At 35.8% G+C, this 15229-nt stretch overlaps 1 protein-coding gene across 1 annotated transcript in view; it reads right to left on the bottom strand.

Moving 5' to 3' along the window:
• LOC150078336 (fucose mutarotase-like) overlaps positions 1-15229 on the bottom strand; it is a 126432-nt gene that overhangs the window by 19143 nt on the left and 92060 nt on the right. The window contains exons 4-5 of the mRNA XM_090384535.1: positions 7492-7593; positions 6393-6466 (exon numbers count right to left, since the gene is read on the bottom strand). Of these exons, the coding sequence (XP_090240661.1) occupies positions 6393-6466; positions 7492-7593 (176 nt within the window). The remainder of the gene's footprint in view (positions 1-6392; positions 6467-7491; positions 7594-15229) is intronic.

The following is a 15229-nucleotide window of genomic DNA, read 5'->3' as shown; positions in this document are numbered from 1 at the left end:
GTACAGAGAAATAAAGCGGGACAGTAAATCAGAATCTTATGAGGGATTTTAACTTTCCAGATATTGACCGCAACTTTTGGGTTGATCACTCACACATTAGCAGGAGTTTTGTAGATTTATTGGCTGACTGTTGACTGTGTTCTACAGGAGCATGTTAGAGAGGAAACAAGAGACAGCAATACTCTTAACCTGATCATCATCATCATTCTTCATGCATTAAGAATCTGCAGATAAAAGAACCACTAGGTGACAGTGATCGCAGTGTATTGATGTGGGATTTACTTAAAGGTGTAACTACCATCAAGGGTAAAGGGAACAGTTTTTGCTTTTGTAAAGCAGACTACAGTGATCTCAGGCAGTTTTTAAATTCTATAGAGTGGGAGCAGATGTTACCAACAAAAAATTTTAAATGGGAAGCATTCAAGAAAATAATCATAGAAACTACCAAGCTATTTATACCAACTAAGAAATACTGTTCAAGACTTACATCTAAGTGGATGGGATGCACATAAATCATCAGGTGATACAGAAGACTATAGTACATATAAACTAGTTAGTCTGCAAATCAAGTCACAAAGGAAGGTAGGCAAGTTAACATCCTTTGCTAATAAAGAATGTAAAGAAAAACAGCAAAGGCTTCTTTACTTAAGTACACAGTAGTCGGAAGGGAATGAATCATATTGGTCAACTTCATATCAATGGTTTAACTGTTGATCATCCTGCTCAGGTTACTAACACTTAAATAGGTATTTTGCATCTACAACACACATAAGGAATTCTTTAGGGAAGTTATTTGTTATTTGGTTTTTAGGAGCATTAGCAACTAAGGCCATATTGCTATGGGGACATGCGGTGGTCATTCCCTGACCTTTCCGTATCTTCCGTATTTGGTGGTCACGGACTCGAACCCCGGTCTAACCAAGAAGCATGTGCTATGTACTGCTGCTCCTGCCCACCTGGCTACAGAGGCACTCTAGGGAAGTAGATACCAAAAGTTTATCAAACCCTACCAGGGAGTTAAATGATTTTGTAACAGCTGAGAGAAAAGTGAAAGAGAAATTGTTGAAGTTAAACATGGAAAAAGGCACCTGGGGTGGATGGAATCTATCCAATTATATTAAGGGAGGCAGCAAATGAGATAAGCAAACCCTTAGCCATAATTATGAGGGCATCTTTTTTTTATTATTATTATTATTATTAGCCATATGGTGCAAGGAAGCCTGAGGCTTATGCTGCACCGGCCAAAAAAAAAAAAAAAAAAAAATTTTCCCTATTACCCTGAGAGAGAAAGAGAGAGAAGTAGAAAGGAATCACCAAGAAAGAGAAGAATAATGATATCCAGCTCAGGACCCTGGGTGTGGCAAGCCCATACTCACCAGATGTGAGCCCCTTTGATTCAGGGGAGGTTCATAAGACTGGATTGTGCCTATGTATTCCCAGTTCACAAAGGCGGATCAAAGGTTAGTGTGAGTAAATACTAATCTATTAGCTAACTTCTGTTCCAGTAAAAATAATGTTGTTGTTGTTATTTGGTTTTTAGGAGCATTAGCAACTAAGGCCATATTGCTCCGGGGATATGCGGTGGTCATTCCCTGACCTTTCCGCATCCTCCATATTTGGTGGTCATGGGCTCGAACCCCGGTCTAATCGAGAAGCGTGTGCTATGCACTGCTGCTCCTGCCCACCTGGCTACAGAGGCGCCCCAGTGAAAATAATGAAGTCACTGGAGTGCAGCTATACTTCAGTCACAACATGAGTTTGTTATGGGGAAATCTTGTCTAACCAATTTGACTAGATAATATTATGCAGTAGCAAAGGAACTGAATGCAAAATATAATTTTTTGATATCATTCCAGGAAAGCTTTTGATACTGTTGCACATAAAAGACTGCTATACAAATTGAAGCAGTGTGGCATTAAGGGTAAGTTGCTGCTATGGATAAAGGGATAGTTGAGTGGAAGACATAGTGGTTATTAATGGACACTGCTCTTTATGGGCTAATGTTATTAGAGGAGTCTCACAGGATTCAGTGCAGGACCTATTGTTGGTCCCTGTATTTATTAATGATACTGATGAAGATATATCAAGCTTAATATTTAAGTTTGCAGATGGCACAAAGGTTGGCAGGGTGGTTAATGACAGTAATAAAGGTAACTGCTGCAACAAAATCTAGAAAAATTAGGCAGATGAGTTGAGAAATGGTAATTGAAGTTTAACATTGTCAAATGCAAGGTACTACATACTCCTCGTTTTAGGAAGATGTAGAGATGCTGGAATGGGCCCTGAGAATCAATAAGATTAGTGAGGGGAACAAATTGCAGCGTCTGAAAGACTAGGCACCTGCAAGGCGATCTAACTGAAGTTTTTAAGGCACTGAATGGCATGAGCAAACTCATAGCTGATGGGATTCTTCCTCCTACTCAAGCATAAATTCAAACCGAGGAAAGATGCTTGCAGATTAGATGTATAGAAGTTTCCTTTGGTCAATGTGTGGTTGATTGCTGGAACAAGCTTCCATCCATTGTTGTGTAAGTGAATATTTTAAATAAATTTAAGGGAGGACTAGACAAACTACTGGAGGGGATATATAGGTGAAATGAATTTTTTTTTTATTTTTTTTTTTATGAGTAAACATCTTTGGTGGTACCTATTAAATTTCGGACAGTAGTAAAATTAATTTGTCGCAATTTTGTGATGCAGAAATGACATAATTTGACGCCATTTCATTACAAAGAAAAATGGAGTCGGGAGAGGAGATCAAGCAAAGGATCATGGGAGGTGATCTCGGATGTGCTTGGGTCAAAGGATCTTGGATGTGCTTAGAGCTGGCATAAACTAGTTCTGAGCTAACCATTGCCACCCATGGCAGAAACCTTTTGGTAACCAGAGAAATGGATATCTTGCAAAATTTAAAGTAAAGTAAAGCATTTAAAGCAAAGGATCATGGGAGGTGATCTTGGATGTGCTGAGAGCTGCCATAAACCAGCTGGTTGTGGAAAAATGTTTATGATTCAGGGCATACCACTTAAGTGGCTTTGGGCTAACCATTGCCACCTGTGGCAAAAACATTTGGGTAACCACAGAAATGGATATCTTGAGGGCAGTGATCTTCAATGTGTTCAGAGCTAACACATTCAAGATCATTACATTACAAGCTCTGAGCACATTCAAGATCATTACATTACATGCGCTTCAGCCTTACCAGTTAAAGTGCATGTAATGTAAGTGTTACAGTACCCATCTGTATTACTGAAGCAGCAGTATATTTCCATAAAGAGGCGAATCATAAAACGTTTTTCCCGCAACCAACTGGGCCAGTCAAGAATATGTGAATCGGTTTGTAATTGAGAAATAACAGACTCCAAATTACATGTATGAGTAGAATCTTTTACTTGTCATTGGCCATTCTCATTAAGTTGCAGAAGTCCTCGTTGGTCATCAAGTTTTAGCGTTTCTTTGCAATTGTGCTGAGTCAGTTCAGCATGGTGAGTTTTAGATCCTCATTCATCTCGTTGTTTGAATAATTGTAAAAGTTTCGAAAGGGGGTCTTCTTCTCACAGTTGCGTTACAAGGTTATGCAGGTTATTACCACATGCTTCATCAGGGTCAACATCGTTGATGTCTTGACACATCGTCTTACATATTTCAATCATTTTGCAAATATCCAAGACCGATTCACACAATTTATGATCTAGTATGAGCTTTTCATTGTTAGCATTAGTAGAGGCATATGATGCAAGAAAGCAAGCTTATGCAGTATCAGCCAAAAAAAAAAAAAAACTTCCACTTCACCCCTCCATTCGTTCGAAATACGTGTCCAGCTGCGCCTTAAATTTATTTAAGCTATCAACTTCTACAACAAGGGATGGTCTGTTCCACCAACCACTGGCTAAAGGCAAATTTCCGCACATCTATCCTACATCTGTCTTCCCTCAATTTGAATTTATGCCCTCTCAGGTGATTATTCTGAGCAAGAGGAAGAATCCCATCAGCACTGAGCATGCTCAAACCATTCAAGGCTTTATACACCTCTATCAGATCACCTCGCCGGTGCCTTGTCTCCAGACACTGTAATTTGCAAAACTTAAGCCTTTCTTCGTAAGAGCAACCCTTTGTTCCATTCACTAATCTTGTTGCCCTTCTCTGTACTCATTTCAGCAGCTCTACATCCTTCTTGAAATGAGGCCTCCAGACCTGTATACGGTACTAAAGGTGTGGGCTGACTATTGCCTTATACAAGGGAATAATCACCTCCTTATCCTTGCTAGAAAAATTTCTGTATATCATTGACAAGACACCATGAGCTACTCTTGCAGCCCGTCTGTACTGCTGAGAGAACTTCACATCTGCCTGCACAATTACCCCAGGTCCTTTTCATTCTCTACCACTGTCAGTGTAGTACCACAGAGTTGATACGTTGCTCTGGGGTTGCTGTTTCCCAAATGTAGTACTTTACATTTGTCAATGTTAAACTTCATTTACCACCTCTCAGCCCATCTGCTCAACCTTTCCAGATCCTGTTGCAGCAGCATAGCGTCAGTAGTGTCCTTAACAACCCTGCCAACCTTTGTATCGTCTGCAAACTTGGACATTAAGCTTGATATACCATCATCAATATTATTTATAAATACAGAAAACAATAATGGACCCAACACTGAACCCTGAGGGACTCCACTAATAACATTAGTCCATGAAGAGTAGTGTCCATTGATTACCACTCTCTGTCTTCTCCCCCTCAACTGCCCCTTTATCCATAGAAGCAATTTGCCTCCAATGCCACACTGGTCCAATTTGTGCAGCTTGATTGATTTGGTAGTTGTTGGCGCATCGGCTTCTGTGGCCATATTGCACCTCCCAAGGTTTTTGCAGTACTTTGATCCAAGCCCGAGGCGGGAATCGAACCCGCGACCTTTGGGTTGTCGGGCAGGTACTTTACCCACTCGGCCAATTTGTGCAGCAGTCTTCCATGTGCAACAGTATCAAAAGCCTTTCTAAGATCCAAGTATATAATATCAAAGTTATTCCCTGCATTCAGCTCTTTTGTAACTGCATCATAGTATCCAATCAAATTGATCAGGCAAGACTTCCCCTTAACAAAACCATGCTGTAACCATGGTTGTTAGATCTTGACATATTTCATCTCTGACAGTATCTGTTTCCTCATTGTGAAATGGAATGTGTAGCATTACCATCTTACACTTGCACTCATTAAGATCCTGAGCTAAGTCATAATTTTGACAGCGTATTATGCGTGGATACTGTCATTTCTTGAAGATCTCATAGTGCTGCATATGTAATTTGGAACAAAACACGACAGAATAACATGATCCGACATGATAGTATGATTGTAACAATACAAATACTTGTATTGTTGCAATCATACTATTCAACAAATGGCTACAATCAAATAGGTAATTAGGCTATTAGCCTAACCTCTTCCAAATGTTGTTTCAGTAGAATAAGCAGCAGGGTTGTGTATCCTATTTATCAATAACATTGATTTGGTAGAGTAAGTAGCAGGCATGAGCATAAATTACATAGTTCATGATTTTGGTTCTAGCTGTTCGAAATTTAGTAGGTGTAATCAAAGATGTTTACACATAAAACATCTTTCGTGCATACAGAGTACACATGCAATTTTTTTTTTTTTTTTTTTTTTTGGCTGCTATATAAGTTTGCATTCTTGCATTATTTACCACTACTAATACTAATTTCTAAAATTAACAAGGCATTAGCATACAGTAGGAGACTGCAGGTTATTCAATATATAAAGAGTTGAAGTCTAAGCAGATGATCAAGAGAAGGGGGATAAAAATTTATAAATATTAAATAGTGGATGGTAAGGGGAGATAGTGATAAGGAGTTGTAGGTGGAATGAGCAAATGGTGTAGAGATGGTGAATGAGGGTCGGAACTGTGGTGTTGGAGTGAAATGTTCTAAAAAGTTGAATAATGGATGGAGATGAAAATGAGGGAATGAGAAAGGGTAGAGTAACATAAAGAAGAATCACTGACTGTGAGCACTAGGGGAAGCGAATCAGAAACCACATTGCCAGTTCTCATATTACTAATATAATATGTGAATTATTAGTTTCACTGGGATCTGCTAAAACTATTTTTTCCTCTATGTATGTTTATGAGCCAGAAAAAAGATGTTAAACTTTTTTGCAGATGGGTTTGTAAGTTTAAACGAAAATAGAGGTGAAGAAAAGCTTTCCCATCCTACTGCATGCACACACACAGCTTAAATACAGGATATTGAAGAGAATAATCTATAACTTATGGTAGTTGTCATTGTTTTAATGTACAGTCAAAAACAGGCTAAGTAAAGAAGACTAGTTAATTTCATTACAAAGATCCAACATACATATTAAAAAAGGAAGTTTAACTTACCCTGTATGCACCACTGCAAATGATTCTTTAGCTTGTTTATAGAACTCAAACCTCTCTACTTCTTGAAAAGGAACCTGAGAAAAGTTCATTCACAGTCCATTAGTTAAGGTTAATAATATTTGAGAGAGAGAGAGAGAGAGAGAGAGAGAGAGAGAGAGAGAGAGAGAGAGAGAGAGAGAGATATGGTGTGTAATCAAATTACAGGGTTGTGCACCATAAACAATTTTGTAATTTTAAAGTTTAGATATATCTGAAACAAAAAAATAAATAAATAAATAAATAAAAAGTAAAAAAAATAGTTCTAAATTGATTAGAAATATTTTTTTTGAGATAGTATTTTAAAAATTTATTAGTATTGTATTTTGTACACAAAACAACCTCCATGTTAAGCAATAACAATGGTTCTCAACAGCACAACAACAGCTAAGTTGGCTGGCTATGTAATGGTAGCATACAAAAAGGCAGTCCAAAAGAGGAAAGTTGACAGAGTTGGCAGGAGCAGTGTCACAAAAGTTTGCCTCAAGTAACAAAATGTAATTTAGGCTAACTCAAATACATCTGTATACTTTCTGGCAGTGGTTTTGAAACAAATTTTTTTACTGTGGAGTAAAAATTTAGTTGAAGTTATGATTGTAATACGTATGGTACATATTACAACCCATTTTTAAGCTTTGGGAAGGGTCTTAAACCCTAAATTGCTGTACAATAAATCCATTACAGTAATTAAATCCATTATGGCTAATAGGAGAATGAGAGTGTTAATGGCAAATGTACTTAAAAAAAATAATAATCATCATCATGCAAAAATAAAATGGTAGTTTTAAAGTGAAAATATGTAGCCCCCTTAAGAAGAAATAAAAAAATAAAAAAAAGAGAAAGTATTCATCAATGAGTTTCAGCTATTAACCAGCTACAGCCTAGCTCTGTTTATTTGTACTTGGAAACAATAATTAATTATTACTACTGCAACTACTATTACAATCATTACTATTCCAACTTCAAAATACATATACTGTACTTTCAATAATCAAAAATTAAAATTATTACAATCAAATTTTCCTCTATAATCTATCATTGGTAAACAAACATCTTACACTACCTCTCTTCCTTCAATTTCCTCAATAATTTTGGTATAAACATTCCAAATAGGAGTTTCGACTTTCTTCAGTCTATCCATTTGTGTTACCTCCATTACCTTTACCTTAAAGGAAAAATATACCAGTATCAAATAAAAGCATAATATTGTATAATACAGAAAATTTAGAGAAAAATTAATGCAGTAATTATACTATACAAAAACTGTAATTTAGTGAACACACACACAGTCCATATTCTTCGGACAGTGTGTTTATGTTATATTAGAAAGGATACAGTTTGTATTCTGTATAGAGTGCTAAATAAATATAAACAATGTAGTTGTTAGTTTCTGGCATCCCCCCCCACTGAAAATAATGTAGTGTGGTGTAAAAATATTGGAAAACACACAACTGTTGATAGTATAGTATTATAGGTGGTTCATTCTTAAACTTAATCCTGCCTTTTCTCTTGTATGAAGTAATTTATTTTACTGTTGTTTAATTTTAATAACTCTACTAAAAGGTCTTGGAAATTGGCAATTAATTTCATATTAAAATGATTCAAACACTGATATATATTAAATAGATTAATAATCAAAAGTGCTAAAATCTTTTGCATTAAAAATATAAATTTCCTGTACAATAAAATAACATAATAAAAAGACCTAAACTCTCCTCTAATTTTCAAGAACCATCTGGGAGGCATTAATTATGTAGGCATAACAGTTCAGCATAGTAAAGAATTGGGGAATGTGATAATGCTTCCCAGTTCTTTAATATACCAAATTATCTGTAGTCAAGGAGGGTGATTATGGATGATCTGGCACAGCTGATTGCTTCTGGAAAGTGCCAAATATCTTCGCTTGATGCAACATAGGTTCTTATAGTTTTTGCACCATAATTGGCTGGAGAGCTTGTGATTGCAAACTATGAACTGTAATATTAATCAGAATAGAGGTGACTGCATTTACTCAGTCCTTGAATCAGTGGTACTCAAACAAGATGAGCAATTGCAATGTAGAGGTTTGTTACACATTTGTAGTTCATGGACACATGGGCAAATATTAAAAATACTTTTATTGTGCTCTAGTACATTAGAGGCAGATCTTGTGTATCATTTGAGGTTATTCTGTAGTGCTTAAGTGTTCACTGTGCCACACTTAAAGTATGCTGATGATGAAGAAAACGGGGGGGGGGGGGGGTTGAAAGCTATGGCAAATTTTCTTTTAATTATTTTACTGTACAGGACGTTTATTATTAGCAGTAACTTTTATCAGTTTTTATATACAGGTTTGAGTCTGAATAATTACATTATGATACTTTCAATAGTAGCCAGTTTCCAGAAGTAAAATTCGCTACTTGAAATACCCTTAATTACTTTTTAGGCATAAACATATCATACCTATTATAGCATTATGTTTATTCTTGAAAAAACATATTTATTTTCATATAAATGCAAGTGGCTAAGGTAAAGAAAGCCCACACGAGAAGCATGCAAAAGTTCGATGAAATTTACCGGTAAAAGTACTTTGCTGTAATGACATTTGTATCGTTGCTCGCTCGGTAAACAGACAGTAGGTGTTATTGGTCTAGAGTAGAAGTTGAATCCCACGGGAGCTTGAAACCCTCCTGAAGTGGACGGGGGGGGGGGGGGGGTAACCTGACCTTTAGAATCACTAATTGAATTAACTAACTGAATCACGAACAGAGTCATATTGGAAGTTCTGGCGTCGTAAAAAATGTTCGTAATGTAGTTTCACTGGTAAATTTTTTCGAAGTTTGCTGTGTTTCTCGTGTAGACTCCCTTTGCCTTTTTTTTCTTAATAAAGAATTTATTCACTAGACCACCAGTGATTCTAAAGAAAAAGGTCAGGTTACCCCCCCTCCACTCCAGGAGGGTTTCAACCTCCCATGGGATTCAATTTCTACTCCTGAAGGATAACACCCACTGTATGTTTACTAAGCGAGAAACAACACAAATGCTGTTACGACAAAGTACTTTGTACCGGTAAATTTATCACACTTTTGCATGCTTCTCGTGTGGGCCTTCTTTACCTTCACCATACAAATAAAAAGTTGAACAGTACTTCTAATGCATTATAAAAATGAGAATTTGCACCAAAATTTGTTAATCACAATTTAGAAGCTTGGTTTAAGATATTAGTGAGGTAATTATCCAGATAACCTAAGCTGTCAGCCTGAACTGCCCACTGAGGTGACTTATTCCAGTGATTAAAAATTCACTGGCTAAAGGAAAACTTCCTGCAATCCAGTCTAAATTTTCTTTCCTGTAATTTGAACTTACGGCTCCTAGATCTGGATCATTATAACAGTGAAAATTTTCCTTCAATCATTTTATTATCCCCTCTCAGAGCCTATAGACCTCAATCAGATTCCTTTAAAGTGGCGATTGCCATTTTCAGTAGCACACATGTTCAAAAACTTTCCTCATACGGGTACCCTTTTGCAGATCTCACTAAGTGGGTTGCCTGTCATTTGGACCCTTTCAAGAAACTCAGTATCTTTTTTAAGGTGCAGTCTCCATACTTGGTCATAGTATTCCAAGTTAGTCAAGTATTTAACAATCAAACATCCTTTGTTGGGATGGGACAAAATATATTATGTCTCATATTTATCCAATAATGTATCATTTGAAACCTCTGTAGTCTCGAATTTATCTCATTTCTTCAAAAACAAAATACTTTTTTTCTTTTATACATAAGCTAGGCAAAAATTGGAATCTCAAATTTTGTTGATTTAAGGATTAAACAATGAAAAAGGGCTTATGAAAGTGAGTTAGATTTTAAAACCTGAGTGGATCACCCCTTAAAATTCTTAGAGGTATAGTGATGACAATATTCAATTTCCATACATATTGTATTTTGATTAATGCAGATAAAAAATCTGGAACTGAACTGAAACCTTTATTCTGTTTAAAAGCAGCCAGCTGCACCAAAAATTTATTCGTTGAAATTTAAATATAAAATATAAAATACATATAATTATAGAACTATTGTCTTTGCTATTCCGTATTCATGTTACAGCATTATGATCACTCCTATTCCAAAATCAAATAATCTTCAAGGCTTTTAAGATCAATATCCTAACAAAATCAATTTTCAAAGTTGTCTTTCATTTTTTCAGAATTATCCCTCCATCCAGCAGTCTTGCAATAAGAAATATTGCCTTTATGCCATATTTTTAGATCTAACCTGCTTTTGTTTTAATCTTAATTCTATCATTTCTATTTAATTTGAATTTTATTTGATAAGTGATCCAGTATTTGATTTTTTTAAAGTCAGATACTTTTGACTTTTTATATTAACTACAATGGTGAGAGCCTCTACATGCAAATGGAATGGGCAAGTAAACATCAATGTCTTATTATGGATGATTTTAATTTGCCTCAATGATTGGAGCAAATGGGAAGGAAACTCCACATTGTGGACAAAATTTTTAAACCAACTAGATGATTGCTATTTGTATCAACATGTCAGGGTATGTACTAGGGAAAAGAATACTCTAGACCTGATGATCACCTATGAACCAGATGACATAATAGGGCTGACAGTATAGGAACCAGTAGCAGGAAGTGATCTCGGAGTTATGGTGGACGATGAAGAGAGAGAGAGGTAGCAGTAGTTAAAAGCAAAGGAATGGGTTATAATTTCAGGAAAGGAAAAAGGAAATTACGACAGCTTAAGATGCTAAATGGCCTCTATTAACTGGGTAGATATCTCACAGAGAGCGAATACAATTGAATTATGGTATACCTTTAAAACATTAATCACAGAAGCCTTGAATGTTTAAATACCATTAAAAAATACTCCACGAGGAGGATTCCAAGTTGGATGAATAATGAAGTTGCCGGATTACTTGAGCAGAAAAAGATGGCATGGAAAAGTCATAGAGCAATAAAAAGTACTGATGCCTATAACAGCTACAAATTGATCTATAATAGTGCCACAGAAAAGGCTAGGCTGGCCAAGGCAGATTATGAGAAATTGCTGGCAAAGAAGGGGGGGGGGGGATAAGGAGTTCTTCACATATATAAATGCAAAGAAGAGAAGGACAAACCAGATTGGACCCTTATGTAATGGACATGGGATAGCATTACATATTTTATTTTATTTTATTATTATTTTTTTTTTTGGCAGGTGCAGCATAAGCCATAGGTTTCTTTGCTCCATGTGGCCATTACTAATACAAATATTATTTTTTTTTAAATTATTTTTATGCTGTTTAAAAACACATATCATATAAGATGTTTTACGAGATATATAAAAATGCATTTCCATTTCAATGAATAACAACGTTGATATAAAAATGAGAATTAACTGAATAACATTTGTTTTATATTAAAAATAAAATATGTTAATTTATTCCCTGGTTTGCTTCCAAATTTTAAAATAAACAGAATATATGGCTTTTCAGTACACAGTACTGAAAAGTGACAAAATTCAATTACATCAGGCTTCCAATGTGTATTAATGTTATAAGACACTTGAATGGCATACAAAATAAAAATGGGATCAACAGAGATCTAATAAGAAAATTTATTAAATCCAGAAGTGAATACTCAAAATGTAATGATACACCATAGCTGCAAAAAAACATTTCCTACGCAAAAGCAACGTTCAGTTGCACTGTGACCTTCATGGATGTGAAGAATAGAAATAATATAATCAACCTCTTCGCTAAACCTAATGAAAACCAGGAAATGTAGTTTCTGATTTTTTTAATAGCATAAAGGCTGTTCAAATAAAAATAGTAAAACTTAAATAAAAATTATATTTCACAGACAAGGAAACTATTTGAGCAGCAGCAGCACCACCTTTTCATCTGAAAAGAAGTGACAGCCTTTTAGTGCATCTTTTCATGGTTAAAAAAGATAATACTATGTAACAAATTTTCAAAAAAAAAATTTATTACATAGTAACATGTTTCTGTTTATCTGCATTTCAGGTTTTCTTTATGAATTTGGGTATGCTGATTCTGAACACAACTTTGGTTTGCACATAGCATCAATGGTTTGACTAGAAATTAATGAAAAGTAAATCTGCAATAATACATATCAGATTTACTAAATATTGTTAACTTATGTGCAAAATAGAGTATTAATCTTTGCTACAAGTAAACCACAGCTAAAATTACAAATTAAAAAGTGTAAATGCATCCTGGATTAATCAAAAAAAATTTCTTAAAAATGTACTAAGTGCAAAGTGTGTTAGTTGTCTGGTGGCACTAGGGGTTTGCCCATCTCCACATTGTATACGCTGTTTGTGTAGCACAGAACTCTGAAGGCCAGAGATTTAAAAAGTGTGGGAAGCGGAATGATGTGCAGTGTTGTGTACTGTTGTTAATTATGTACATTTGAGTATCTTTATTTTTTTTTACCAGTATGATCACAGCAAACCAAGAACCACAAATAGGTGCCCATTATAGATTCATCCCAAGCCCATTGCTAACATCACTCAGATCTCTTCTAAAATAATCCAGGTGAAAGTGCAAGTAATGTAGCTTGACTGACATGTCATTATTCCATAATTTTCAATCAATGAGTCCTTTGTAATTGTCACCCTTAATGACACCTAGAAACCTATTCACTACAAGGCAAAACAACTGCTAGGAATTTCACTCAGCAAGCATTTTGTCTTCCAGTTCTTTTTAAAACCAATACCTGCTTAACTTGTGGACCAATAGATATGTCACCTTTCATCTTGGATCTGAAATTTTGGAAACACAGACTGCATATGCTTGAAAGTGTCACATCAAGGATCCAATGCTTTTACAAATTCTTTGACCAGTCTCAAGCTTGATATGAAGCAGTGGAAGCAAGACTGTTTCTTGGAGTCTAGGTATTATTTACTACATTGTGTGTATGTGTTTGTGTGCGGGGTTGCAACTCAATTCTGGCAGAGCATTCTCTTATCGTGTGGTGATCTACTGTCCTGCTGTCTCCCAAAAGCAGATAAAGCAAGGGAACTTGTGAATACACCTTGCAAACCCAGACGGAACTCTAGCTGGATCTTGAAGGCAGATCCAACTCCTAATGATTAAACTACATAACAAAATAAGTGTTTTTAATATTTAATTGTTTCTTATATGTAGTCTCTGTGCTGAATCAAATGATATCATTGTTTTACTATGATATATATGAGGCTATAATATTCATATATATATATTTTTTTATTATTTTTTTTTTTGCAGTTTGCAATGGCTAACAAGCAAAGGTGTAAATTATCTCCAGACTTCTTTTTTTTTTTTTGTTTTCCAAAGTCCAAAGCATAACATCATTGATGGAACTAAGTTTTGCAGTGTATATGAAGCCCATTTTGGAATACCAGTTGGTGATCAAGACAAGCTGTGAGTCTCATTTCTTCTGATAGTTTAAGGTCAATATCAGAGAGGGATGATTTGATTAACAATATCAGAGAGGGAAGATTAGCAACTCTTGTAATTTCATTGCAGACTTACAAGCAGTGATGAGCTATAGTGGGCTCGTGAGAGGCCACTGTTATTTTTTTTTTTTAAATTTGCAAGCCCATTGTTGAGACAATCATTTATTTTACAAATGAAATCCTGAATGCAATTATTGAGTATACAGAGCCGAAATTATGGTGGGGCGAGTGGGATCCCATTCCCAGCATTTTAACGGTGCAATCGATCAGTTATGTATTTTGAAAATGTTGCTTCATTTTTGATTAATTGCAGTCGGACCTCTGTTTAATGAACTTCTTTATAGCGAATTTTTTTGATTCCCCTTGGTAATTAAATTTAAATAGTTTCCATTGAACAAAGAAAATTTACATATAACGAATGGATTAGGAGAGACAACTGTGTATGCATTGTTCTCACCTCTAGCCTTTAGGCAATTTAGGTAATTAGAAAGTGTGAATTAAGGGTGAAAGGGATTACCATTTCACAATGTTAGTAGTGTCTGTAAAACCTCTGCAGTCATATACCGAGAAGTCATGCTAGTCAATATGCTTTCCATAGCCAGTTAGAGGATTAAGAAGATTCTCGACACGGATTATAGCCTCTGGTCAACATGTGTTGTGGTTCCCCTTTACTCCGACAAACGGGCATATGTTTTTCGGAGAAGTGAGTAATTCTTGCCTTCCAGTAAATTTCTCCTGTCTATGTTTACATGGTCACACAGTAGCTGAATATCCGTATGATTCCGACATTTTGCACTGTATTCAAAGAACTAGTGAGAGTAGCAACGTAAAGCGGGGGGATCGAGGCAACTAAGATATTATATAGACTTTACGAAGGTGAAATGTTGGCAGATTTTAGCATTAGTAGAGGCATATGATGCAAGAAAGCAAGCTTATGCAGCATCAGCCAAAAAAAAAAAAAAAACGCGCTCCCATTTCAACCCTCCGTTCATTCCAAGTACCTGTCCAGCTCAGCCTTAAATATATTTAGGCTATCAACTTCCACAACAAAGGATGGAAGTCTGTTCCACCAACCAACCATACGCTGGCTAAAGGCAAACTTCTGCACACCTGTCCTACATCTGTCTTTACTCAATTTGAATTTATGCCCTCTAAAATGATTATTCTGAGCAAGAGGAAGAATTTCATGAGCATTGAGCATGCTCAAGGCTTTATACACCTCAATCAGATCACCTCGCAGGTGCCTAGTCTCCACACACTGTAATTTGCAAAATTTAAGCCTTTCTTCATAAGAGCAACCCTTCTCTGTACTCGTTCCAACAGCTCTACATCCTTCTTAAAATGAGGCCTCCAGACCTGT

Source organism: Mastigoproctus giganteus, chromosome 11, assembly GCF_048544385.1.
Source record: "Mastigoproctus giganteus isolate SK-2022 chromosome 11, ASM4854438v1, whole genome shotgun sequence".
Classification (NCBI taxonomy): Eukaryota; Metazoa; Arthropoda; class Arachnida; order Uropygi; family Thelyphonidae; genus Mastigoproctus; species Mastigoproctus giganteus.
The sequence above is the reverse complement of the archived record's forward strand: the minus strand, read 5'-3'. Positions and strand labels throughout refer to the sequence as shown.